The sequence below is a fragment of the Cavia porcellus genome, unplaced genomic scaffold (genome assembly GCF_034190915.1).
Source record: "Cavia porcellus strain 051 isolate PalLab524CR breed Dunkin Hartley unplaced genomic scaffold, mCavPor4.1 scaffold_12, whole genome shotgun sequence".
Lineage (NCBI taxonomy): Eukaryota > Metazoa > Chordata > Mammalia > Rodentia > Caviidae > Cavia > Cavia porcellus.
In genome coordinates, this window is record NW_026947495.1 from 74,809,775 (window position 1) to 74,837,643 (window position 27,869).

General features: G+C 42.3%; 1 protein-coding gene across 2 annotated transcripts; it reads left to right on the forward strand.

Annotated features, from left to right (window-relative positions):
- Nucleotides 1-31: 31 nt before the first annotated feature.
- Wdr75 (WD repeat domain 75) lies at nucleotides 32-25,716 on the forward strand. Of its 2 annotated transcripts, XM_003478690.5 has the most exons (21): nucleotides 32-174; nucleotides 2,091-2,220; nucleotides 4,163-4,228; nucleotides 5,086-5,176; nucleotides 7,578-7,702; nucleotides 9,726-9,796; nucleotides 10,852-10,971; nucleotides 11,430-11,518; nucleotides 14,156-14,314; nucleotides 15,090-15,149; nucleotides 15,243-15,358; nucleotides 16,651-16,826; nucleotides 17,981-18,138; nucleotides 18,807-18,987; nucleotides 19,886-19,980; nucleotides 20,724-20,819; nucleotides 21,415-21,584; nucleotides 22,007-22,066; nucleotides 24,418-24,564; nucleotides 24,871-24,962; nucleotides 25,386-25,716. In XM_003478690.5, exons 1-21 carry the CDS (start codon nucleotides 35-37, stop codon nucleotides 25,588-25,590), a joined length of 2,547 nt encoding a protein of 848 aa, XP_003478738.2. In that variant the 5' UTR covers nucleotides 32-34; the 3' UTR covers nucleotides 25,591-25,716. The 2 variants fall into 2 exon arrangements, with proteins under 2 accessions (XP_003478738.2, XP_012997931.2); XM_013142477.3 differs by lacking the exon at nucleotides 4,163-4,228.
- Nucleotides 25,717-27,869: the final 2,153 nt, after the last annotated feature.

The window sequence follows — 27,869 nt, forward strand, 5'->3', positions numbered from 1 at the left end:
TGGGCGGGGAAACGCGACCTACGACCCCGCTTTCATGACGGGTGCTGGGGGCGTGGCCAGCAGTGATCCCTCCGGCGTCTGCGCGAAAATGGAGGAGGAGGAGAGCATCCGCGTGGTTCATTGTGGCGGCAGCGAGTTGAACTTTAGGAGAGCAGTGTTTTCTGCAGATTCTAAGTATGAGGGCTCCGCGCGTGGTCGGCAGGGCTGAGGGACGGGAGTTCCTGGAGGGCCCGGGAAGGAACTGTCCAGGGTTGCCGGGATCTGGGCTCTGCCTTGGAGACGCGCGTGCCGAGACCCCGGGCGCCCAGGAGGAGCGAGGCAGCGGGATCCTCAGGTCCTGGGGCGCTCAGATTGGGGACGGGTCACCTCACCTGAGGGGTCGCTCCACATGTTCAGAGCCTGGAGCGCTTGGAAGTGCTGCACGCGTAGAGATGTACGGTAGAGAGTGGGCTTCCGCCCGCGTCCGCGCCGGAAAAGGCGTCTGGCAACCTGTGTTGGGGCTTTGCAGGAAAACAGATGTTGGAGTCGGTGGGAGACAAAAGCGGTTCTGCCTGGTGTCTTCCCAGAGGAGTTCAGTGTGTCTAGAAGCCAAGCTGCTGTCAGAGTGCCAAACCTGATTCTTACTTGTGGGACCTTCCCAAGCTTCTGGCTCTCTGCCTTAGTTACCTCTGTAAGATGGTGATAGCATTTAAGATCTCCCTGCCACGGGATTCTTGGGAGAAGTAAATGTCCAGTAGATGTCCAACAGTGCGTTTAATGGCCCACTCTGTGTCAGCTGTCATTGCTGCATTGCATCATATAGAAGTGACATTGTAAATCATTGATATTTGCTTAAAAGTCTCTTTAAAAGAGTAGACATTGTATCCCATCCTGTATAAGTCCTGCATACAAGTATATGGCAGGTAGTTGACTATATACGCTTGATAGAACAGGCTTTCTCACACACACCGATACCTCATCTTTACAAAGAGGCTTTGTTGGCCTTCGTCAAAGGAAAAAACTGAACCTTAAAGACGCTGTCAGATTTCTGCCTTTTCAGACCCGTGTGCTCCTCCAGTGTCCTGTTCTACACCTTACTGAGGTCTGTCGTCCATTGTGTTTGCTGAACCCCACAGTTCGTTTTCCAGTCTTTGTCAGCTGTGTGTATAACTAACTGAGATAAGGAAAACAAAGATAGGTCAGTCAAGTACTGATGCTACCTCAAGGAACTTCATTTAAGGAAGCCAAGTAAACGCAACAGCAGATGTTTATACCGCAGGGGCTTGAAAGGAGGAAGGATAACTTCAGACTGAGGAGGCTGAGAAAGTGATACCCAGGCTAATCCTAGATTGGTGGGTTGTGTAATTGGGATTTTCTCACACTGCAAAAGGTAAAAAAAGCACAGAATGCCCAGGCTGTATGAGAAAAGTGTCAAATATAACAGGCATAGGGCAGTTTTTATTTGGAATGTACAAGAAAAATTTGTGTGTGTAAACTTTGTCCTTTAGTAGTTTGTTATGAAAATAAGGATTATTTCAGTTGAACTACTTTTAATAATTTAATAGTAATCTCTGCTATATGAGATATATCCCAAAATCTAGACATAAAAACAAAACCAGCGTTTCAGCAACAAGAAAAAAAAAAGAAACCGATGTAAAGATTTTGAGGTTTTGGTACAAGAGAGGCCTAGACTTCACCAAGCAGAGCAGAGCAGACCCTTACATTTATAAGCTGGTGTGCCCCAGTGAACCTTGGAGAGTTAAGGGACACGGAAACACACTGCTGACAGAAATACCATTCAGAGTAATAGTTAATAGTAAATTAATAACATAGTTTCCACTTATTTAGTGAGCAGGTACTTGGTTAGGCTGTTTGTGCAAGGTGGTTCTGTATAGCCTGTGTCTGAACAACCAGGGACGTGACACTGGCCTCCTGCTGTCCTCTGAGTTAGTGAATGAGCTGGTCATCGATGTCCCCACAGGTTTCAATGTACAGTTCTTAAACTATTTGAAAAGAAACCTCTGTTGCATGTTACTGTTTTTGTAATGGACCATAAAAGGATTATACCGACTACTGAGTATGTGAAACTATTTTTCTTTCTTTTTTCCCAGGTACATCTTCTGTGTCTCTGGGGACTTTGTGAAAGTTTACAGCACAACTACTGAAGAGTGTGTGCACATTCTGCAGGGACACACCGACCTGGTGACCGGAATCCAGCTCAACCCTAGCAACCATCTGCAGGTGCCACACAGTTTCTAGTTGAATATTTTAACATCAGCCTGGTTGATGAAAGAAAAAGTTGAGTTAAATTTGGCTTAGGAAACTGCAGGTTAGGATAAGGCATGATCTGTTGGTGTTCTTATTCAGAGTATTTTTCAGCTGTTTTAGTTTCAAAAGCAGAATCACAGCCTGGAGTTCCACTGGCCATGGGGTATTCTGCCAGCTATTTTTTCCCTAGAATACTTACTGAAAAGGATGTTCTTAGTTGTATGAATTCCTGAAATTTAAGCACAGTTAAAATTTCTTAATTGCAGGTCTTCTTAGATCTCTTTAAAGCATTGACATGACTATCTAAAGGTTTATGTGTTCTAAATTTTATCCCAATAATATTTTGCTCTTGTTATAGTTCTAAACAAGTTTCCTCTTCTGGATTAGCCATGCCAAGTTGAAGTTATTGTTGATTGAAAAGTAGATTCGCATCACCATTCAGTAGCCTTTATCACAAAAGTAGGCTATAAAGTAACCCTGATTTCTTTCCAAAATTAAATGAGCTGATTTTTAAAATCAAAGTTCAGTAACATTTTTGCAAGGTCCAGATAGTCTCTACATCCTATCCTGTGAGGATTTGACAAAAATGTATTATTATATGTGTCACTTGAACATTTTAATAGGAAAAAGTTCTTTGATTATAATTGAAATTTGCAAATTGTGCATGACTAAGTTTTATGCTCAAACAAAAATCATAGACACATCACATACAGGCTCTCTGTTTCAGGTGACTGAAAGTTAGAAAAAGAGAAAGGCAATTTTAATCAGGTTTGGTTGACCTTGAAGAAGTAAGAAGTCACAGTTTGTATGAACCATTATTTTGACAGTTAATACATTTGACTCTTTATTTTATTAATCTAAGCTTATGATTCTTACATGCAGTAACTGGTATGCATTTTCTACTTCGTATAATTCTTTTGCTTGAATAGATAATTTGTTTTATTCCAGCATTTTACTGTGAATTCACATGTGTTCACGGAAATCCTAAAATGGTCACTTTGCTTTAAAAAAAAAAAAAAAAAAAAACTTGCAATTCTTTGTAAGCCATTTAAGCAACAATTTTTTTAAAAATTATATGTAAACTTAGTAAAACTGAGTCCACTGGGACACAGATAAACCTACAGGGTCACGTAGGCTTTGCGGTGCTCACATGGCCCACAGACCAGGGCTCTACACTGATGGAGGCCGATCTCCAGAGAGATCAGTGCAGGAACAGAGCATCCTGGAACTTTGTAGTGCTTTGACATCGCCACACCACCCAAGGGCATGACGGTTTCTATTGTATTTTAGGAAAGTATGGTCCTTGATGGGGGAGCTTTTTTTTAATAGAACATTCTCCGATGATTTGAGAGGGACTTCTTTGAAGCACTTGTGAGGTGAAAGCAATGCAGCTAATAAAAAGGGACCAGGCTTTGGGGAAGAAACAAGCAAATCCCTGAGTGCCTCTCTGGACTCAGTGCCTTACATGTCCTGCTTGACTGAGGTTGATTTTTCTCCCTCAGTTTTAGTGAAAACTTGAAATGAATGGATTTGCTCCCTCCAGCAAGATGTAATGCTGCCTTTTGCAGAAACAATACAAGATGAGCATCCCATATCTGAACGAATGGAGCCACAAGGGTTTTAGATTGTGCAGTTTTTTAAAGGTGTTGCGTTACCTTTATTGGTTGAATAGCACTAGGTTGAAAGCCTGAAGCCCAAAATACTCCAATCTGGAACTTTTTGAAAATGTTCATGGTGCTCAAAAAGTTGCAGATTTTAGTTTTTCGGATTAGGAATGTTCAACCTGCATAAGCTCCGCCACTTTAAAGCTAATGTGAATTAACAGAAAATGCTTTGTGTATCAGCATTTATATTCATGTCATATTTTTAGTGGATTTTGTTCTTGATCAGCTTTGTATTGTTTTTACCCTTTTAGCTGTATTCTTGTTCCTTTGATGGTACAGTTAAATTGTGGGACTATCTAGATGGCATTTTGATTAAGGTATGTGGCTTGATCTTAAGTTTTCCTTGTGTAAAAAGATATGAGAACATAATGACACTGTTTTCTTCTCTAAGACGTAATCTTTGGTGAGACTTCCTGAAAAGTCATGAAATTCATGCACCATTTTTAAAAATTGTGTATTTGACTTAATAAAAATATTCAATTTATAACATCAAAATATAAGTTCAAAACACTGGAAGAAAATGCATACCAAAGACATGATCCTTAGTGTGCAAAAATATTCCCAGTGATCCAAAAATAAATAAGTGAGCATTGGGTAGCAATACATGAAAATCACACAAAAAGAAATACAAAAGCTAGTTAACCTGAAGAGATGATTAACCTCATTAATAATTTGAACAGTGTAAATTAAAGTAAATGACAGCACATTTTTCTCCATCAATTTAGCCAGATTGCACATTGAAAAAATGTTTAATGATAAATAATGTGTAAAAATACTGGACATTTTTTAACATAATGAGGGCATAACTGAATGTAAATTTTATGCCTTTTCCAGCAATCTCCCTATTAGAATCTCTCATTTAGATAGTTGTATTTATAGTCCTTAAAATATTATTGATGGTAGAAAAAATTAAGTATAACTTTGATACCACTTAAAATTATAATACATTCCATTGAGTAGATAAAAATCAGGTGGAGCTATATGTACCAAACTAAAGATTTTTCAACAAATAAATGTCGAATGTCATCGATAGACCAGATGCTCTTCTAATGTTAAGAACACAGTTTAACACACACACACACACACACACACACACACACACACACAGTGGAACTAACGTCCTCTTGGGTGGAAATAGACAGTAATGAACAGTGCAGTGCTTTTTATCTTTCAGACTTTCCTTGTTGGGCCTAAACTTTATGCCCTCTTTACTCACCACAGTGCTGAAGATTCTGTCTTTGTTACAATAAACAAAGAAGAACCAGGTATGGTATACTGCATTGATTGTGTTTTTAAATGACATGGAATAGCTCTTTACATTTTACAGATCCATATAATGTAATATTTTGATTTCAAACTGAAGCTGACAGTTTTTGGAGTTGTCATTTGCATTGCTTTTATTATCGTTATATTCACTTGGAGAGGCTACTAGTTCTGAAATATGCAGTGAGAGAATGATTGCGTACACTTAAAATAACACACTTTCAAGCTCAGATTTTAAAGCTGCATTATAAAGGGCTAGACTTGTCTTCCTACTGAACTGGCAGTGTGTCATGCTTACCTGTCACCATCCTCTTACCTGTTACTATATGCCAGTTTGTTGATACTAAATCATTTTAGGAAATGGTATAGGAAATAGGTTGGTATTGAGAACCAGTTGTGTGGCTGAATTACTGTATTTTTACTGTCATTGGAACACTAGTCAATTGAAATAGCCAAGTATCAGCATTTCAGGAAATAATTGCGTTTAATCAAAGAATTTGATCCAGCAGAATACTGCCATGAAAGATACAACCAAAAAGAAAATTTCTAAACCCAGAACCAAGAATGCCACTGTGCCTGTGATGCCCTCCGTAAAATACATCTATGTTCACAGTTAAAGTACAAAGCAGCTCTGAAGTGGGTACTGGGCAGTCAGCTCACCTAGTTGGTAGTTTGTTAACTGGGTGAATCCTGCAATATTTTTACTCATTTTAGAGATATATAAATTAATATATACATAAAGTAACCCGTGAATTGTCAAAACTTCAAAAGGTAAATTTTTTTTTTTTTCACTTAAAAGTTACTCCGTGCCAAATCTGGGAATGAGCAATACTGTGTCTACCAAGATCGAGGCATGAAAGAAAAAGAAGTAGGCTGTTTAGGTTTCTTACATGGCTCATGAGCCTCCGGTAAAGGACATCCACGAAATGTCCTGAAAATAGCAGTTTCCTTAAAGCAAGTGACCTCCCCAGATGGGGACTTTCAAAGACACCATTCTTTTCCATAAATTTAGTTGCTTTGTGCATAATAACTGTGTGGCTTTTAAATATCAGTCCGTACTGGTTACTGAAAACTCAGATCTGTAGTCTCCTGCTGGTAACTGTTGGCCCAGGCCCGGGCTGTGGTTTAGGAATCTGTATTTGTAGTGTCTTCCCAGCTGATTGTCACCACTGGGATTTGGTAACCACCTCTGTGTCACCCCATGCCTCTGTGTAGAGGTAGTTGCCTATACCATAGCAGAACTTGTCCAGACCTGTGAGACCAGTGCTGGCACGAGGAGCACCGTGGGACCCTAGATAAGAAGACATTCTGTGTGGGACCCAATTGCTACTTGCAAACTCCCAGCTGGGCCCACTGAGCAAATGCAGTGAGAGCTGCGGATCCAGAGTAAAGGTCTCGGTCCTGATCTAACCCAGGTCCACAGCAGCGCCCGGCGTTTCCCCCAGGACCTGGCAGCTCTCAGGCAGCCTGCAAGAGTCTGGCCGTTGTGATGTAAAACCGCACGTGGGGCCTGAGATTCCCTCGTGCCAGCCAGCTTGCAGTGCCACCATCCGGCTTCACTCCTGTCCTCTGCGCCGCAGCTGCGGAGCCTCTGCTGAAAAATCATATGCTGCATTTTAAAAAAAAATTAATCTTCTGTTTGCATGTTGTCTTTTATGGCTTCATTTCTTGGCCGTAGAATGCAATCATTCAGCAGCTAATTGAGCACCTGGCCTCAATTCACTACCTGGCCAGGAACAAAACAGACGCTAAGTCCCAACAGTAAGCTGACCGGGTCTCTTAGCACGGAGTATGTCAAAAGGTGTAGCGAGCAGTAGGCAGCGGAGGGCCCTGGCAGGTGGGAGAAGTGCGGCTTACATGAGCGGTCGGGAGGTCCTGGAGGGAGAAGGGTAAACGCGTAACCAGAGCATTCGGGACGTGTTCGGAGTGGCAGGAAGGCTCTTCACAGTGTGCCGGGAGAATAGCTATTTATTACCTTGCAGCTGAGTTGAAAGACTTAATTTTATTCTCTAGTTTTAAAAGAATGTCTTAGGGAGTTTTGAAAAGGAAGAAGAGCGTGTCAGTGTTTGCCCTGTGATTGTCGCGCCAAAGCCCATTTCTGGAAACGCTGAGACGGCTCCCTGCTTTGGTTTCTCACCTTCCCTTAGTATTTGAAGTTTGTGTCCATGTTAAACGTCGACTTATTTCTGTTTCCGTGGGGCTGGTACTCAGGTAGACGAGTTGTGGATTAAACTTCCATTTCAAACTCATATATTCAGAGTTCAGCATTAAGGTATGTTTTTGTTCAGTAGCCTAGAGTTCAATTTCAACATTCTAGGGCACTGATTTTAGACGTTTCTTATGATAAATGCCCATGTCCACTTTCTTTAGAGAAACTGTAATAATACGGCTTTCTTTGGGCAGATGTATTTCAGCTGGTTTCGGTGAAATTGCCGAAATCCCCGAGCCAGGAAATAGAGGCCAAGGAGCTGTCTTCCATTTTGGATTACATAAACCAGTCACCCAAGTGCATTGCCTTTGGACGTAAGGTAAGTTTGATTTGTCCATTTGCTGCTTTCTCTTTCCTGCAATCTCTTATCTCACCACTGTATAATGACTTTATATTGCCTTATTTATTGAATTAGTGTAACTCACTGCCAAGAAAGAAGTCTGTTCTCATTGCTTTAGTATATATTCATGGGATGAGTTTTCGTAGGGCCATCTATTTTGTATTTCTTACTGGCCTTGTAAAGCCTTCATTTTTTCCCAGAATAGCAAGTTTTGATGATTGTACTACATTTCTTTGCCTGTCTCATGTAAAAGCTGCTCAAATTGTTTCATTTCAGACTAAATATCTTTAGAAAATATGGCCTCTATTCATAATTAATGTGCCCATTATAAAAATTCAGTTATTACCGAAAAATACAGTGAGGAAACAAAATCTGCAATCTCTCTAAATAGACTCCTTTCTGGGCTTTAATACATATAAAGTAACTTTTCCCAAGAGGGACCAGGATCAAAAAATCTTTTTATCCATTTGTCATTGCAGTATAAATGTATACTAAATGATTGCCAGTGATGTTGTGTGTTCATACCATGATTTCTATCGCCATCTTAAAATTAAATACCATCAAAAGAGCCTGAAATCACTGAAATGGCATGGTTTCACCTTAAGTTTTGTAGCTTTATAATCATTCTTCCAGAAAGCTTTCAGGGAAAACTTTTTTTTTCTCCACACTTTTTTCTTATTTTAAACCAGGTAAAATTAAACATAACAAAACAGATCATAAGAAAACAATTTAAGAAACACAGATTTCAAAGCAAGACCATCAGAGATCTTCACTGTATCATCTTGTCTCTTGTTTTCTTCCAAATAGTTGTCCGTATCTTCACACACAATGAATTCATACTGAACAATGTAGTACTAAACTGATCAGAACAGGATGATGAAGGCTTTTTAGGTCTTCAAGACCAGACAGTAGGGAGGTCAACAGTGGCTGCCATAGTGTCTCTCATTCTCTTGGAAATAGCTCTTTATGTATGTTGAAATTAAACAAAAGAAAATAGACTAATATCACTAATATCAGACTAATATCACTCTGAACAGCGAATAATAGTATTGCTAGTTTTTATATCATAATGTTACAGAATTAGCACTGGGTATCTTAGTGTCTCTTCTTCAGAGTATCTGTTCATTACATCGTGCATTATATAATCTATTCTCGTAAACTGTTTAGAAGTTCTACACATGTGTGAATCTGCATGTATACCTATGCTTTCTGTATTAGAGGAAAAAATAGATCAAAACAAGACAGCAAAACAAAGGGTAAACTTTTTTAACATTGTTAATAATCTTTACTCTTCAGTATCATTAGTCATTTAATTCAAACCACAAGATACCACTTTAAGATACCCTCTAGAACTGCTAACTACGGGTGAAGTTAAGTAACCCTATCCTACCATTCCACTCCCAGGTAAAATAATAAAAGCGTGACCACAAAATGATGGGCACAGGAATGATTGCTATTCACAATAGTCCCCAAACACAGGTGACCTAAATAGTCATCAACCAACAAATTAGTAAATTACTGTGTGTTGTCTGCTCGGTGGAATGTGGCCGGCACCCAGCGTTGGAGATGCTGGTGGTGCCTATAAGAGCAGATGAACCTTAGAAAGGTAATGCTGAGCAAGAGCCAAACACAGGCAGAGAAATGACCTAAGGTGACAGAGATGAGTAAAGGTTGCTGATGGGATGGGTACATGGCGGGTGACTGAGGAAGCACAAAGCCACGTCCCTGAGCAGCAGGAAGAAATGTTCTAGACACTAGATCTTGACTGTGCTAGAGGTTACGTGGCCATAAGCACAGACTGCATTTTCTTGTTCATAAATTCTTCCTTTAACGGAAAAGAAATGCAAATCATACTTAAAGCTAGAGTCTTAATTTTAGGATTTCTGATTTGAGCTCACCTTGTTTTAAAATAAAGATTATCCTTTCCATAGCCAAAGTATAATGTATTGTTTACGTTAGTGTACTCTTTAAGAGTGTTGACTGTTTTCTTTTTGAATTCCAGGGAGAATATGTTGCTGTAGTACGAGACTTTTACTTGTCTGTTTATTTTTTCAAAAAGAAAACAACTTCCAGGTAAGAATTGCTTTTGGTTAACTTTATTTACTCAAGAGGTTGCTACAGTTTTATTCATCCTTGTTTCCCTGTGGTCCAGTGATGTTTTGAGTTTTGTGTTACCTGACTTTGAAGCCATAGGAATCAGAGGTATAGTTTTTAACCCATGGAGAAGTGGGACTGGGGCAATATTAGTTTAAAAACCCAGGGAGTCTTTTCAGCCCAAAGCCCATACCCCCAAATTCCAGTCTGTGTACTTGGCGTCAAAATTAGATGTAACTTGAAAAGACTTTTCCAGATGTTTCTCATTCCCATCTTACGGATATAGGAATGAATATAAGCTTTGAAATACAAAGGTTTAAAATGGTTCAAACTTGGCCCATTTGAACCCTGTGTGTACTTCATGTTAATAAATACTTAAAGTGGAGATAATATTCACCTAGGAGAGTTGTAAAGACAAGTAAGATAACATGCTCAGAGGACTGGTACTAAGCGTTGACCAGCAAACCCTCTCCTCTTCCCGTTTTCCCAGCTGTAGTGAACATTTGTTTTCTGTGCAGTGTAATAAAGACCCTGACTTTAATGAAGAACCCAAAGATTAACAGGTACTCAGCCTAAGAATAAGGGATAGTGTAGGCATTACAGCAAATAGGTTTATCTGTTTGAATTTATTCTTGGAGGTATATTAGTTAGTCGTCTCAGTTAGTTTATGAGACTTATCCATACCTCATAAAGAAACCTAGGTTCAATGAGAAATTTGAGCAAGCTACACCCAGGCCAAAAAAAAAACCCTCTAGGAGAAGTGACTTCATTACTTAAATGGACTGGTTTCCATAGCAAGTTGGTATGATAGAATATTAATCACATCAAGTTTATATTGTATACTAATATATATTTGTAAAACAGAATGCTTGATTCTTAATCAGATATTGTTAAAAATTCTACTGTTACGTTTACTGATTTCTGAGAACTCTCCAATCTTGATTGTTAAGGCTTGAGACTCCCTTTTACTTTATTATAGCCATACTTCCCAGGAGACTTGAGGAATCCACAGGAAGTTTTTGTTTTCTTCCTAGGTTTACATTATCATCATCAAAAAATAAGAAGCATGCCAGGAACGGTTTTACGTGTGTGGCTTGCCACCCAGAGGAAGACTGCATCGCCTCCGGTCACATGGATGGCAAAATTCGCCTTTGGTCAGTGATCCACAATGCACAGCAGTCCCTTAAACTCCTGCTTCATGTTCATGCTGCAGGACAGGCCAGCTCTGGGTCAAAAACAAAGGCCCGTATTAGAAATGGACGTGCAGAGGAAGAAATAGGGAGCAGGCTTTGCAGCCACCTTCGTGTCTTTCACACCTGTGCTCTTCATTTTGTAGCCTTTTAAGGTTCCCAGCCTTAGGCTTCTAGGGAGAATGAGAAACTCCGTGCTGCCTATAATCATTTCACCAAAGAGAACTTTTCTGCCAGCCTTTACCCAAAAGAAAAATGATGACACTCAGTATCTTTCTTGAGTGACACTCAATATCTTTATTGAAGTGACAGTGATTGGACGTGAAAATGCATGTTTTGCACATGTCCAGAAAGCTTGATATTATAATTTATTACACTGGGCATGCCTTTACTGGAAGTAAGAATTTTGTTTTCTCCAACAGGAGGAATTTTGATGATGACAAGAAATACACTTACACATGCTTGCACTGGCACCATGATATGGTTATGGATTTGGCTTTTTCAGTGACAGGTAAGTGCAGGATTAATAAGTAAAATTTTAACCTATACAGAGCATACAATTTAATTCACCACATTTCCAATTTGAGAGATTTAAAGATGCACAGGCCACATGGATTGTGAACACTTGTTTGCAGCCCTGGCGCTCTGCACTTTGCCTAACTCAGTGCTGTATGTAGTGGGTTTTTCGAAGGCTCAGAGTTCCAGAGTAAACATTTGTGATAAAGTCAGCACACTGAGCCTACCTAAGCTATGCTCCATCTGTCTAAATGTGCGTCTCTGTGGTGGTCTGTCACTAGCTCTGCTCTGTCAGGATGCACCTAACAGGGGGAGCATTTACCTCCGTTATCTTGGTCACTGAAGAGGCGTCATTAGTTTCTTCCTACAGAGGGAAATGAGGCTTGCAGTTGATGGTGGCCAGCCTCAGGAAACATGGCTATAAGTAGAATTCAGACCTGGGTCTGGAAGACTTACTTCATTTAATATTCACTGTTTTAAATCAATTCAATCTGTGTTCTATATAAGTTGCATTATCAGTGTGGCTGTCATAGTACAGATACCTCTTAAGATTCTGTCTGCAACACAAATATGGAAGAGGACATTGTGTCTTTGATTGCTTTGAGCAGTTCACACCCACCCACATGGCATACGTAATAGCCATGTACTGTCCCGAACACTGAGAAGACAGGAAAGTGATTGTCTTTCAGATCTTCCAGGGTCTTCAGTGATACCAGTGCTCTGACCTGATCCTTAGGGTCACTCGGGTTTAACTCACTCGAGCCCCAGGAAGTGGAAGGCATCTGCCGCCTAACTAGACTGTGGACTTGGGCAGCAGAAGCTGACGTGTGCAGGACAAACCCAGCCGAACCCCGAGTAGCAAGGCAGGAGTGCTGTCGTGATGCATGGGCACTGAGTGTAGAAAGGGAGTAGAGACGAGTTAACCCTGCAGATGAAGAGTGTCTGTCTTCTCCATCCTGTGTGCATGTCCCCGGAATGCTAAGGAGCACTGGCCTGTGTGGCAGTGTGCGCACGGGCGTGTCCAGGTGTCTCCCCTCCTAACCCTAGCTCGGTTCCTCTGCCCTTCCTCTCTGCTTCCTTCCTCTGCTGTGGCCTCTGTGCAGGTCAGGGCAAGGACCAGTTGTAAACTTAGTAATGTGCGATAGGAACTTCTTGTGACTAGGATTCTTGCATGACAACTTGCCGGTGAAAGCCACTGGCATTGAAGTAGTGAAAGAGAGTCCTCTTAATGGATTGCTTTTTGGCCTGGTAACAGCTTTTCCAGACTTTTCATTGAAGCTAAGGTTTAGGTACAGACAGACCTAATTAGTGATTTCCTCTTTGATGAACTCACTTCGGTCTCTTGGGTTTATACTCAGTAGAGCAACTGCGGGGTCACGCAGTAATTCTGCTTTTAACTCTTTGATGACATTCCATTCTGTTTTCTGTAGTGGCTGCATTAAAAATTTCTTAGCAGCCGTCAGGGTCTGTGCATTCCCTTTTCTCCAATTGAGTTACTTTACATTTGCGTTAATGATGCTAAGCATTTTTCCATGTATTTGTTGGTCATTCTGAGAAATAGCTGTGCAGATCTTTTGCCATTTTTCAGTATATTTGTGGTTTAGCTACTGAGCTGTTCAAGTTCCTTATGTAATCTAGATATAGATTTTACCAGGAGTGTGTGAAATATAATCAAAATATGAATGTTGAAGTTTTTAAAAAATGTATTACAGTAAGAAGCACATTGCCTTTAATGCCCTTCAGAATCCTCCCTTCCCATTGAATGCCCTATGCCACTGCTCTGGTGGCCTCCTGGGGAGCTCTGGAAGTCCTGCTTCATGGGTGAATTTGGCTGCACTGTCATGGCTGCCTTATTGTCCTCCATTGATTGAAAACCTTTATAGCAGTTTCTGCCAAATAAAAACCTTAAAGTGCATCCCCGTCCACCTTATTCTCTGCTCTGGACTGCATGTCTTGCTGGCTTTTCCCCAGAGTCAGAATGGCCGGGAAAGGTGTATGCTGAGATAGCTGTGTGTTCACAGGGAGGGGAGTATTTTGATGGGCAGTGTCTTTACTGTGATAAGTTGTTTTTCTTTAGATATTCACTGAACTGTGTGATCATACCTCATAGTTTGCAAATATTTTCTCACCTATAGGTGTTGCTTTGTTCTATGGACTATTTCCTCTATACAGTAAGGTTGCCTGTGGGTAGGAATGACATATACTTCAGATTTCAAAATAGCTAGAGAGGATTTTGATTGTTTCTTCACAAAGAAAAGATGAGTGTTTGAGATGATAGTGTGCTACTTACTTTGATTTGATCAGTAGACCATGCGTGCATGTATGAAAATACCACATAAATTTGTATGATTACTTTGTCAATTTAAAATAAATTAGGCCCAATGTGGTAACACATACCTGTAATCCAAGCACTCAGAAGGCTGAGGCAGGAGGATTATTGCAAGTTCAAGAGTAGCCTGGGCCAACCTGAACTGCAGAGTAAGACTCTGTCTCAAAAGGACCAAGAACTAAAAGAAAAATGACTGGAAGTAATGATAAAATAAGACTTCAGTTTAAAAATATAAACGCACAGTGTATTGCTGCAGAGTGTAAAAGTGTGAATTGTTTTCCCTCTCTGCCCTGGCGTGTGAAGGCTCCAGCCTGCTGAGCGGCGGGCGGGAGTGTGTGCTTGTGGAGTGGCGCGAGGCGGGCGAGAAGAACAAGGAGTTCCTCCCGCGGCTGGGAGCCACCATCGAGCACATCTCCGTGTCCCCTGCCGGAGACTTGCTCTGTACTTCTCACTCGGATAACAGTAAGTGCGCTTCCTCGCTATGAGGAAACGGCATTCCCCTTGCTTGTGTCGCAGTGGAAAGTGGAGACCTAAAACTAACGAAAAGCAGCAAGGATCCGGAGCTCCTGCTGCTGCTGCTGCTCATCTTTTCTCCACACCTCCACCCCAAGGTGCCGGCCACAGCAGCAAACTCGGAATCGCTTTTATGAGGATGAAGTGCCCTGTGCTTGGCCATCACTGTGCCATTGAGATTTTCAGAATCGTTTGAAATGGGGTGATGGGGAGGTAAAGGCAGAGTTTCAAACTGGTGTCTCCATGAATAAAGGCGTTCACAGAATGCTGCAAGTATCATCCGAGTGTGAGTCTGATGGAAACGGAGGTGCCCATGCAGCCCCTAGAACTTCGCCTGCCCTGTGCCTAATGGCCAGAGTCAGGCCCCTGGGAACCCAGCAGCTCACTGCCTCCTTCCCCTTCGGGACAGAACCACTGTGGCATGGCGAATTCAGACTGGAGGGAGTTATTATAAATACTGTTGATACATAAGTAACACTAAAGTAGGCGTCATGTCCATAGACAGCAGTGTGTAGGAGGTAAGATTGTAACAGAGCTCCCATCCCCACCCCTCATGTCTCAGCTAAATCACAGAATGTGGCCCCGATTTTCTAGTACCACTGCCAAGTTCATTGAACTTATTAGGCTCTCTTCTTTTGACCACTTTCAGAATAAATAAATTCACTTTGAATTCTGATCTGCTAATATTTAAAGACCTTTTTTTTTCCTTTTGTTTAACCCACAGAGATAATGGTTATTCACCGAAACCTTGAGACATCAGCAGTAATTCAAGGCCTGGTAAAAGGTATTACAGAATCCATTGGGTCTGGAATGATTGAAATTACATGTATTTAAAAGTCTCTCCCACTTCAACTATAGTTTGTCACTTCTTTTACAGATAGAAGTATCTTGACTGGCTTGACGATTGATCCAAAAACTAAAGCTTTAGTTTTAAATGGAAAACCTGGTCACCTGCAGTTTTATTCTCTCCAGAGTGATAAGCAGTTATACAATGTAAGATTCTGATCCCTTGACTAACTTTAAACCTAATGCAAATTCTCCACAGTACCTGAGGTCAAGTGAAGTAATTTCTTTGGGTGTTTCCAGTACGTGATCTTCTGCCTGTGTTTACTTGAACATAGTGTTATCTGTGGTGAGTTTATTGTTGAGAGAGCATAACTTAGAGACCACTATTGCAATGACATGGAAGCCCAGCTCTCTTCCACTTGCTGTGTTCTGTTTGTTCCAGAACGCAGACCCACTGGCGGTCTCCTGCACGTATGCATTTGAGTGCAGGATAAGGAGCTCACAGGTGTCGGCAGTACTGATCTGCGTCTGTCGTGCAGTGAGGCAGCCCTGCCCATAGCAAAGACAGCATTTTCAGTGTAGGTCGAAGAGGAACATTTCTGACAGCCCTGAGAGACACTTTCCTGTGCTCTGCACAGATTTGTGTCATAGTAACTGTGACACATCTCTTTCTGCGTCCCTTAAATCCTTCAGAAAGAAAGATGCCTGCTCCTTGGTGCACATAGTACAGCTTGAGCGTCACTAATCTGAAAATGCAGTTCCAGCTGCTGCAAAATCTGCAACCTTGTCAGCACCCGCGCAGCACAGGCAGATTCTGTGCCTCACCTCCTGTGAGGGGTTGCCCCACAAAGCGGGTGTACTGCAAGCGCTGTGTAAAATTACCCTCGGGCTTGCGTATAAGGTGTATGAAACAAAGGAGTTTCTTGTCTGAACTCGGGTTCCAGCCCCAAGATTCGTCACATAAGCAGATTCCAAACCGCAACAAAACCTGAAATCTGGAAGCAGTTCTGGTTCTGAGCAGTTAGTAGCCATTTTGTTTATGTAATACACATGCGAGGAAAAGGGTTTTTAAAAATCATTAATAAAACACTGGCCTACTTAGGCCATTGCCTGTTTTATTCCCCATTCAAGGTTGTAAGTTTATTTCAGAGCTCTTATTTCTATTGATGGAATTTAGCCTTTGGATTTCACAGAAAGTTATTCTTTGTTTAGAGAAAAGCACTGTTACAGGTGAAAGGTTCTGTTAAATCATACAGTGGGTCTTAGCCCGAATATATTAAGGTCATAATAGAATAATCACTACCAAACTGATACTGTACCATGATTCCCCTTTCTAATAGCAAATCTGATGTCTATAGTAATCATTGGTTCATTTTTCCTTTTGTCTAAAAATCTACTACTTTTAGAGTCTACAAGTTATCTTGGATGTATTCAGTTGTTCCTTGAATGGTGTAATGTGCCTACATTAACAAGGATTTCAATTCTTTCTAACACATCAGTTAGATATCGTGCAACAAGAATATATCAACGATTCCGGTTTATTTCAAATTGAGCTAACAAAGGCTGCATTTGGCTGTTTTGGTAACTGGCTGGCCACAGTGGAGCAGCGGCAAGAAAAGGAATCGGAGCTTGAAATGCAAATGAAACTGTGGAAATACAATAAGAAAACACAAGGGTAATGTTACTGTGTAGCCACTTTGAATTTCAAATGATAACATTGAGTTCCTATTTTATGGCTGTTGTTGTCAGTCTTCAAGATGTTGCCGTTTGATGGGTTTTATACTTAGAGACCTGGGGAAGATGTTGCCCTCTACAGTTAAGCTTTCCATGCTGAGAAGCCACTGGGGTCTTCCAAGTTATCTTGTCATCTCACTGCACAGATGAAGAAACCAGAAAATAGCAATCCCAGCACCCAGTCCCCACCCTAGGCCAATCCAGAATCAGAACCCAGCTGTTCCCTGGCTCTTCCAGTAACATCTGCTGCCTTCCTTGGGAAAGTGGGAATACAGGTGTCGTGTGTCACAGGTGTCATGATTAGTAGGAGCCCACTGGTTTCCCAGCTCCTCACTCTGTGCCGACAATTAGGCCGGTGCTTGCAGGCCCGTTGTGTTACTCTCCAGGAGAGTACTGTAAGGTAAACGTGCTGTCCACTGAGAAGTTATGACTCCTGAGCAATCATGATCGTGTAAAGAGCTCAGTGGTCGCATATAACTCCTAGCACTGCCCTCTTGATCTGGGAACAAACTTGAGGCTGTTGAGAGGACTGAAAACAGCAGACAGTAACCGAGGCAGACAGGACAGTTGTTTTCATTCCATGTTTTCTTGCTATGAGTAGGATCTTGCACGGGCATTCTTTTTTTTTTTTTTTTTTTTTTTTAAGTCTATCAAAAGTAGACAGTGAGACGTCTGGGTTCTATGGAGTTTTCCTGCAGAATTTGCTCCAGTAAGCTTTAAGAAATGATTTAGGGCCCTTAGTTTATATTCATTTTTATCAGCGAGATAACTGCTATCCATAGTTTATCCCTGAATAAGTCACACTAGAACTCTTCCCCTCCAGTGACCATTAAGGAAGAGAGCACACATGCTGGGGATATAGCTCAGTGGCACAAGCACCTGCCTGGCAAGTGTGAGGCATAAGTTCCTTCCCTGGTACAAAAACAAAAGAGCCCACAAATATTTGTAATTCTAGGATCTCTCAGTTGCCCATTCTTAAAGACACTTTTGTCAAATATATTCTTTGTCACAGTTTTGTAGGCCAATGTGACAGCTTAGCATATCATTCTGATGTAAGAATTGTATGTGAAAAAATCATAATGTGGTTTCTCCTAGGTTTGTCCTTAACACAAAGATTAATATGCCACATGACGACCACATCACAGCTCTCTGTTTCTGTAATGCAGAAAGATGTGAAACTCTCACCTTGGTGACAGCCAGCAAAGATGGTCACTTCAAAGTGTGGATATTAACAGATGATTCCGATATCTATAGTAAGTATTAAATAGATGGTGTTAAAATAGTGCTCTGTCTTAAGAATCAACTATATTTATCTTATTACTTGTAGCCATTTGGGAAGCACATTTTCTACCTTGATGAATTCTATGGGATATGCTTAATTTTAATAGAAATAAGAGACTACATTTTTGCATATCTTTTTCCAAAATTCTGTACTTTCTGGAATAATCATATGCCAGTTAACTTGGGAGAGGGTACAGAGAAAGACTTCTGCCGTTATTTCTCTGGTCCACTAGGGGGAGATCAGTGCCTCCAGCAAGGGCCTGTACCTCCAGTCCAACAGTGCTTTGCAGCATTCTAATTTAAAGAAGTTGCGCTGCGCAGTTTTGTGTTTTGTTTTGTTTTGTTTTGTTTTGTTTTGTTTTTTGTTTTGTTCTGTTTGGTGTGGGGATCAAACTCATGACCTCACACTTGCCAGGCAGGCTCTTACACCACTGAGCTAAATTCCCAGCTCCAAATGTTTGTTTGTTTTGTTTTTTGGTATGGGGCATGTAACTCATGACAGATTTGGGTCACACTTGCCAGGCAGGCTCTTACATCACTGAGCTAAATCCCCAGCCCCACACAGGTTGTTTTTGTTTCTTAACCTTTAATGTCACTAGTATTTGTGCCATCTTTTAACATACAACTTACGTCTCCCCAGAAAAAGCGGTTGGCTGGACCTGTGACTTTGTCGGTAGCTATCATAAGTATCAGGCAACCGACTGCTGCTTCTCTGAAGATGGCTCTTTACTAGCAGTTAGTTTTGAAGAAATAGTTACTATATGGGATTCAGAAACGTGGGAACTTAAATGTACGTTTTGCCAGCGAGCTGGGGAAATAAGGTAGGTGAATCACTCAGTTACTATGTCATGTTTTTTAATTTATTAAATAAAATGTTAGACATCAGTAATAATTTATGCTTCACCCAAAGGTAGCCCATAGGTGAGGGGAGCAGGCAGCTAACCAAATGTTAGAGAGCTAAAAAATCCTGAGTACATGAAATACGTGCTAACACTTCCAAAATCAGGATTAACATTTACTTCTTGGTGTGCAGAGTTTTTCTTTGCAATGAACACTTTCAAACGTGTGCTATGTAATAATAGAGGGTGGACATTCGCCCTAGTATATCCAAATCATGCTCATCCTCTGCATAAAAAGTGCTGTTCCCAAAAGTCACTGTTTTCTGAGAAGGAAAGGGGAAAAGAGCAGTATCCTGCAACATACTACAGATAACTGGGCATAAGGAGAGAGCGGTGGATAGTTAATAAAGCTGTCCCTAACGTTAGGAATGTAGCTCAGGGCAGAGAGGACTTCCCTTTATCCAACCTTCAGCACAGCAAAAAGTGAAAAAATAAAATTGTCTCTAATTCCCATCATACCTGATTCTAAATTTAATTTATAAAACTTCCTTCAAAATTCAGATTGCAAGTTTTCATCTAGGTAGAATATAAAATAAGTTGTCATTTTAGATACATTTTCTGTTACGTGTTGATTGTTATCCTGCGTGGCATTTTAGAGAACTGATCATGTAACCTGTTTTCCTAAATAGATAAAATGCTTATGTAAACCCTTTTCTTTTACCTTCCTTAGTTTCTGTCTCTTCAGTATAAGTGTAAACAGAATGATAAATGTCTTTTAAAATCTGCATCACACATGATTAGCATAGTGTGTGGAGGCCAAGTGCCTTGTAACTAAATGTGATCAGACTGGTTGTGGCTGACTTCCGTGGTTTTGACCTAGGCGCCTTTGCTTCGGGAGATTAACATGCTCCAAGTATCTTCTGGGTGCTACTGAAAACGGCATTCTCTGCTGCTGGAATCTCCTCAGTTGTGCATGTAAGATACTTTGATATGCTCCAGTGATTTGGCAAAGCACACAGAAGAAGTCGTGACGATATGTGCTTTGCTGATGTTTTCAGATTTAGGGGTCTGTCATACCTCCATGAATCTACCTAGGCATACTGTGACTGTTCACATTGACACATGGCACTGTAATAGAGCACTTAGATGCCACCTAATTATTATAAATTATCTTTGCTTTGCCCCACTGTCTTCACAGTGTATGACTTTCTGTTGCCCGTCATATTTTTCTTCTTCATGACAGCTGGAGAACTCTTTGTGCTAATCTGTAAGCGTGTTAACCTGGAGTCTCCCTGACAAGACAAACATGAATGAAGTTGCCACAATCCCTCTAACAAATGTGAATTCAGTGCCATTTTCCTCAGTGGAGGGCTGGAAAGATGTAGTGGTTGCTTAGTAACAACTGTGTTGTATTCTCTGTGGTGACTGTGGTTGACATCTCACCTACTTCTAGCAGCAGCAGACAAGCAGTAGGCCTCAGCCTCCATGCACAGAACACCTTCACAGCTCGCAGACTGACTGGAGGTGCACTTTGTTTTTCTGTTTCCTGTTCGTCACTTCAGTACCTCTTCCCCAGATTGTTTCACTGTGACTCCACTGTTAGTTGGCCACATAAAACCCTCCCTAAGAATAGCACAATGGGTTGGCCTAGGAAGGATGTAGGACCTCAGCCTTGCCTTCGGCAAGGCCCTGAAGCCAGTCACCTTTCCTCCCCGCAGTGGAGTGGAGCGCAAAGCTAAGCGTCCGAGTTATGGAACCTGACCCACAGTCTGAGAACATTGCCGCGGTGTCTTGGTCTTCAGAGGGTTCAGACTGTAAGTACAAACCGCAGCTTGAAAGCTAAAGGAAATCTGGTAGCGTGGGTTCTTTTTAATGTCTTTAACGTAACTGAGTCAAACTTGCCTTCAACTGCAGTGTTCATTTGAAGCCATGGTGCTTGTGGCTGGCCCCTTCTTCTTTGTCCCTGCATTTTATAACGTGCACCTTCATACAGAGTTCTGGGTGAGCTCCAGTGCTAACAGGCCCATCGCTGCTCAGGGTTAAAATTCCAGCAGAGATTTCACTCCCTTGCTGCATCCCCAGGTCACGCAAGCTGTACCTGGTCCTCCTCCATGCTTTTTGAACAGTGTTTTCATGTCTTTTCTGGTGCTTCTGGCAAAAACTCATTCAGTAATGGTTTCCTGAGTGTCTTCTGCAGTGGCTCCTGGTTAGGGAGCCAGGTCCTTCTTATCTGTTTCAAGTTCAGTCTTCACTGCCAGCCCACTTGGCTCATAATAAGCACTCAGCAGATGTATTATGGGCTGAACCATTTGCCCTGGGGGGTGAGACCCAGAGTTCATGTGGTCTGCCAGTGTGAAGCTGGAAGGAACCTTTGCAGGCAAAGTGTCACTGTTTGTTTTTTCCCTCCAGTGTTTGTATTTAAACCTAGTGAGCCAAGGCCACTGTATATTCAGAAGAATGTCTGCAGAGAAGAAGTCCAATGGGGCGTGTTTGTTCCCCGAGACGTCCCTGAATCATTCACCTCAGAAGCTTACCAGTGGCTAAACAGATCCCAGTTTTATTTCCTAACTAAATCGCAGGTAATTGCTTCCTCAAAAGAGGTGACCACTTGGTACACGTACTTTTCCAAAGTAATATAGTCCATGCCTGGTGGTACAAATTTATTTCTAGGTGAAATAGTACAATTAAAGAGTGTGGTCCGTTAACTCTGGCACAAGAAGGCAAAAGGCAACAAAAATACTTTAAATCCTATTTATTAGCGTGGTTCCTGTTGTCAGTGGTGGTGGTAATTTTGATATTGAATTTGCCATTATGAAAAATGGTAGCTTGAGTTGGATCTATTGGTTGGATTTTATCACTATAACAGAGGTTATTAAATACATCTTAAATCTTTCTGTAAGCAGAAGTGTATCAGAATAAAAAATGGACCTCATTTTTGAAGACCTCATTTGGATTTTCAGTGCACAGTTTAACTGTGGCATCACCCATTGATCTCTTTCAGAGCTTACTGACCTTCAGTACAAAGTCTCCAGAAGAGAAGCTCACACCAACAAGCAAACAGGTGGGTTCAGCCACTCACAGTGCAGGCTCCGTCACCTCCCTCACGGGACGCAGCTGGGGGGCGCACGTCGCCCCTGGCCCCGAGTGGAGTTCTAGAACATGCATGTAGAAACCGATGAGCCTCTTTTGAAGTCATAGTGCTTTTTAAACTGATTTAATTTACATTATTGGTATTCTGTGATTGTGATTTGAAGTGTCACAGTTGGCCCTTTAGTACATGGATTGAGACATTTTGAGACGATCACTTGATCGTGGATTGGAAATACTCGAGGGGAAAAACCATGCCGAAGCATAGAAGGCTGTGGGTGGGTGACACAGCCGTCCTGGGCCGTTGGACACAAAGGGCGTGAGCCCCCTCAGCCTTTCTTACCACAGGCTCTGGAGCCAGGGCCCATTGACACAGAGGAGCAGCTGCAGCACCGCAGGCTTCTTAGGAAGCTTTCTTCTTAGGAAGCTTTGTGCCATGACCACAAAGATCATCTCTTACTTGGAGTTTTTAATTCAACATTGTATTTCTAAAAAACCTATATTGCTTACCGAGAAATTTTCAGATTCACACACTGTCTGTTAAGGCAGATCTGCCGAAGCTGTGGAAGCTTTGACCTCCACTGTTCACATCCGCACACCCCACACTTCCCTTCCGTCCCCTGCTTGTCATGAGAGAAGTCAAATTGGTCAGTGTGTGTTGTCATAACCAAGTAAATGCATGGCCAAGTTGTGTAGTCACACACATCGCTTTTCCTCTTGTGACCAACTTTCTGTTTTCTCTGGAGGAAACAGCTGCCTTTTTCTCAAGGTCTCTGACTTCCCCCATCAGGACTGGTTGCTCTCTCGGTCTCCATCCTCCATTCCATGTTCCCTCCTGCTGCAGGTCGGTTCACCCCTGCTTTTGGCAAAGCACATTCCATTGGTGCCGGGAGGTAGATGCAGGACCTCACATGTTCTGAAATGTTTTTATTCGTTCCTGGATGGCTTGGTTAGGTAGAGAGTTGTAAGTTAAAAAGCACTTTAAAGGTGTTGTTCTGATCCTTTACAGCCTCTGGCATTACTGGAAGTGCTCCACCATTCTTGTTCTCTGATCCTTCATCTTTGACTTTTATATCTCCTAAAACTTGCTGAATTTATTGTCAGTCATCTTCCACAGGCCAGGGACTGAGTCACACTCGACACTTGGGATGCATTAATGAGCAGATAATCAAGTCTCTAAACTGGGGGTGTTTATAGTCTGCAGGAAGACATGGGCACTAAACAACAGGCATTACATAAGTAAAATGTGTGTTCCTTTAGGAGAGGAGAAGGACAGAGGGAGCCGGGTGAGGGAGGAGGCGCTGGCAGTTCTAAATGGAGGTGGAGAAGGACCTCAGGAAAGCTGACTTCGCTCTGAAGTTGGAGCCCGTGCACAGTCTGCAGTAAACAACTAAGAAGGATCGGGCTGCTTTTCCCGTCACTTCTGTTCTTTCTTATGGAACTTTTGTTTTTCAGTGCTGGGCCTTCTAAAATGGTGCTCTAATTTTTTCTCCTGTTTTCTGGGAGGCTTTCTCATCTTTTGTCAGATCTTTTTCCCTCTCTTTCATGGTCGTTTCCATCAGGCTTTTGTTTTCGGTCTGTTTTGGTAGCTTTGTTTGTTTGCGTAGGTTTTGATCAGAGTCCAGCAGTTCTTGGCTGTCTGCTCCTCCTGAGAGCGGGACACAGAGCTGTCTGGAAGAGGGCCTGCGTGGAGCCACTCCCTACTTGGTGAACTGTCACTGAGGAACTCTGTGGGGTCAGCTGTTCTAGGTCATCTCTCAGGGTGGTCACATTGAGCTTGTGCTTCCCAACCTTTGCCCAAAGGACCTAAACACACTTTTGTTTCCCGTTCACCAGAGGATGCGCTTGGAGTCCTGTGCTGGGACGGAGGGAGAGCTGTGCGCCTCCCTCGTGCATTTTCACCGGCCCGGCTGGGTTTTAGCACACCCTTCACCTGTGCTGTCGGTCACTCCGCATGTGTGGGGTTCTATGCTGTGAATCAGGGAGCTTCTTGGCTTTTCCCAGAGTTTACACTTTGGCTTTCTCGGTTCTGTGTTCGTCATCCTTCAACCTGCTCCCTCCTTCCAGCCTGTTCCTCTGTCACTGCGAGCTCATGACCTTTGAAAGCCCTTCTGCTGTCATTCTTTGTAGAATTAAGCAAAGAAGAAGAGGCAGGGTTGGTTCTGTCATCTAAGTACTGTAGTTAGCTTTCCCCGAAGTCAGGGCCACACTTGCTTCATGTGCAGAATGAACGACACTAAATGATTTCGTAAGTTCCTTTCATCCCAGATGTTTTATGATTTCCTTTTTATTGAGGTGATTTTCTTTTGTCTTAACTACCTACAGCTGCTAGCAGAAGAAAGTCTTCCAACAACCCCATTTTATTTCATACTGGGAAAGCACAGGCAACAAGAGGATCAAAAACTCAGTGAAACGTCAGAGAGTGAGCTGGTGCAGCTCCCTGTAACAGAGAACATCCCTGCCATCGCTGAGGTGAGTGGCACAGCAAAGCCTGTGAAGCGTGAGTCGCATTGGTTTTTGAATACTCACTGGTGTGCTGTCCAGCATTAATACCCGAAGTAAGTAAGATGGCCCCGCGATTTGGGATTCTTTTGGCTGCACCTGGGGGGTCAGGAAAAGGTTTGCCTAAATGTAGAAAAGCAGACCTTTCTTCAGTGTGCTTTTGCCGCTGGGAAAGCCTTTTGTGTTAGGTTCTCAGAACCTACAATGAAAGTACTTACGACATGTTGTGGCAGAGGGTAATTTTTTTAAATCATATTGTTTTCTCTTTGGCTGCAGCTGCTGCACACTCCAGCCCACGTGCTGCCCTCCGCTGCTTTCCTGTGCTCCATGTTTGTGAATTCACTGTTGCTGTCTAACGAGACCAAAAGGTAAAGCCGTTCTTCAGACGGGTCTGTTTTGTCACGCAGTCTGTGTCAGGAAATAGGATGATTTGTGTTGTCCTGGAGGAGGACATTCTTCCACTGATTTGCCTGTGTTTCAGTTTTAAAGTATAGTTAGGACATAGGACCGGTCAGTGAAACCCTGAAAAACAGTGCCATCTGTTGAAAATGGCCACAAAAACCAGCACATGTGTGTGCTTACACATGTGTATGATGTGAAACTAGAGCTCTTATAAATTCACCTGCTGTTTTATAATAACCCATAGTTTTTAAAGTGCCTTCAAGACAAAATCCTTTGTTTGCCTTTTCTATATGGTTATATTTCTACATATCCTTAAGTTAGAAAGTTATTTTCTATAACTTTCTATAACTTTCTTGCAATAGTGTTTGTTTCTCTGTGTTACGTTAAAGTGCTGAGGAAACCCCTGATGATGTCGATATGGAAGAAGAAAAAGAAAGTGAGGATTCAGACGAAGAAAGTAATTTTACCGAACACGTCCAGATTACAAGTAACACAGATTTTCGAGAAGACATTATACATCAGCTGTCGAAATCGGAAGAAAAAGAGCTGAGGAGATTCAGGAAAGTGGACTACAGCTGGATCGCCGCCCTGTAGGCCTTGGAGGGAGGGTGGGCCGGGCGTCCTGCACTTCCTGTTTTTGATTGTTTGTTGATACCCAAAAATATATTTTTAATGTTGTTTGTGTTCTTAAAATATTAAATGTTGACAGCTAGTATTACACCGCTGGGTGCGCATCGTGCTGGCAGCTGCTGGACGGTTCCATTGTCGTGTCTTATCTGTTATCTTGAATCCTGTCACCTCAGAACCTAGTTGACACAGCGCAGCGGGGACTGGGCCTTATGTAGTGTGTGTCTCCTTAGCCCCACGTCGGAGAAGATGTAAAGTTGGTAACTGAGACGCATTCAGCAGCCAGCAGTGACCTGCACTGGAAGGAAGGGCTCCGTCCTCCGTCCCTGTTGGTGTCTTTACCCCAGGGAAACCTAGAGCTATCAGATCACTTACATTCCGCTGGCCGTACTGAAGCTGTTAGGGGCACCTAAGATCTCACACGTGCAAATTCAAATCATCTGGCCCACGTTTCCTATTGCTAACTGGGAAACAGTCCAAGGGCCCTATTTATGTTATAGCAATAAAGTTATGACATCTAAACTACTTAGCATTTTACATTTTCCAGTTTCTGCATAAGAATTCCATAAAATTTATATAAAAGTATTAACATAAAACAGGAAAGCGCACAAGTCCTAGGAGTACACGCCGGTGAATGCTCACGAGACTGCTGTGAGGGCCTTGGAGCAGTACGCGCTAAGGCGTGCACAGGCACCCCCATCACCCAGCAGGTTAGAACCTAATCCCCAGTCTGTTGGGCTTGGAAGTGGGGCCTTTGGGAGATGATTAGTCAGGATAAAGAAAACACAGAGCTCTTTCACCTCTTCTGTCATGAGATGACACAGCCGTCTGTGAAGCAGGAAGCCAGCTCGCTGGACATCACACCCGATGCTGTTTTGTTGGCCTTCCAGCATTCAGAACTGTGAGACAGATTTCTGTGTATGGTGTTTTGTTAAAAGCTGCCTGAGACAGGTCTGTGGGATTGTGTTTTGCTTAATGTAGCAGCTCACAAACTGCATTTCAGGTGGGCAGGTTAGGGGGTTTAGTATGTTCATAGCATTGTTCATCATTGCTGCAATTTTCAAATAGTTCATCACCCCAGAAGTGCCCATTTACCCCAGGCAGTCTTTTTTTAAAGAATCAATTGTAAGAGGAAAACAAAATGGACAGATTTCTTGCAGTCCCTCCCCACATTCATACATAGCCTTGCCCTTTATCACTGTCCTTGTCCCCAATTATCCCCTCCCCCACCAGAGCATACACTCTGGGACAACCGAGAACTCTACCCCTGATAGTCTTGATCACTTCAAGGCCCCCACTCACGGGTTCATGCTTGGTATTTTACGTCCCAGGAGTTGGGACCAGTGTCTCCATCAGGATGGTATTTTACAGAGTACTTACTGTTCTGAAAATGCAGGGTTAGTTGTTAGGCCAGTCTTTGAGGCTTATGCTAATCCCAATGGACTCTTGAGCTGTCTTTGCTGCTATTCTTCCTGGAAGACTGGTTTGTGGTTTAGCTTTTGCTCTCACAGTGCTGCCAGCCTCCTCTTAATTGCTTAGCATCAGGATATCCATTGTGTGTGAAAACACTGGCAGACCTGAACTGCTCTCTTGTTTTAAGTTAATGCCAGAGTTGTATAGTGACTGCCTTTCAGCGACTTAGAAATTGTGTGGGCACGAAGGCCCGTCCCAGGGTGGCACTCGCACTTCACAACTGTGCAGACAGAAGGCCTGGGCCTGTCTCCTGCTGTGGAGCTTCTGCCCCAGGAGCAGTGGGCCTCCGTTAGTCACAGCAGACCCTTGGGGGAGCAGCTCCCTGTAATGAAGCGTGTAGGCTTGGGGAGGGGAGGGAGACCCCACCTCTTAGCCTAGCGTTGAACCTCTGCAACATGTACCTGGCTTCAGTGCCACCATCTGCGGCTGCTTTTGCTGCCAAAGTTTACTAGATATTCTTTTGGTTTTTTTAATGATTAAGATAAAAGAGGACATAGTAACACAGGTCAAAACAGAACAATTTAAGCAACATAGTGTTTCACCACAAGACCATCTGACATAACAGTAGCTACCATAGTGTCTCCTTGAAATATTTGAGTATACCTTCATATACTGTAGTATCAAACATAAAAAGACAGTGTAAAACCATTCAAGAGAACGAAAGTATTACAGGGTATTCAGAACCAACTAACAGAAAACGAACAATAGTTTCTATATTATCTCCTTGTCTATAAAAATTTTTGGTTATACTGTCACATATAAAATCCAATAAG

Bases quoted from the DNA above. Each gene is read 5' to 3' on its own strand.
- Wdr75 (XM_003478690.5), top strand. From the start codon at position 35: ATGACGGGTGCTGGGGGCGTGGCCAGCAGTGATCCCTCCGGCGTCTGC. The intron at 14,315-15,089 runs GTAAGTGCGCTT...TTTAACCCACAG, and splicing joins TACTTCTCACTCGGATAACA to AGATAATGGTTATTCACCGA. The intron at 15,359-16,650 runs GTAAGATTCTGA...CTAACACATCAG, and splicing joins GTGATAAGCAGTTATACAAT to TTAGATATCGTGCAACAAGA.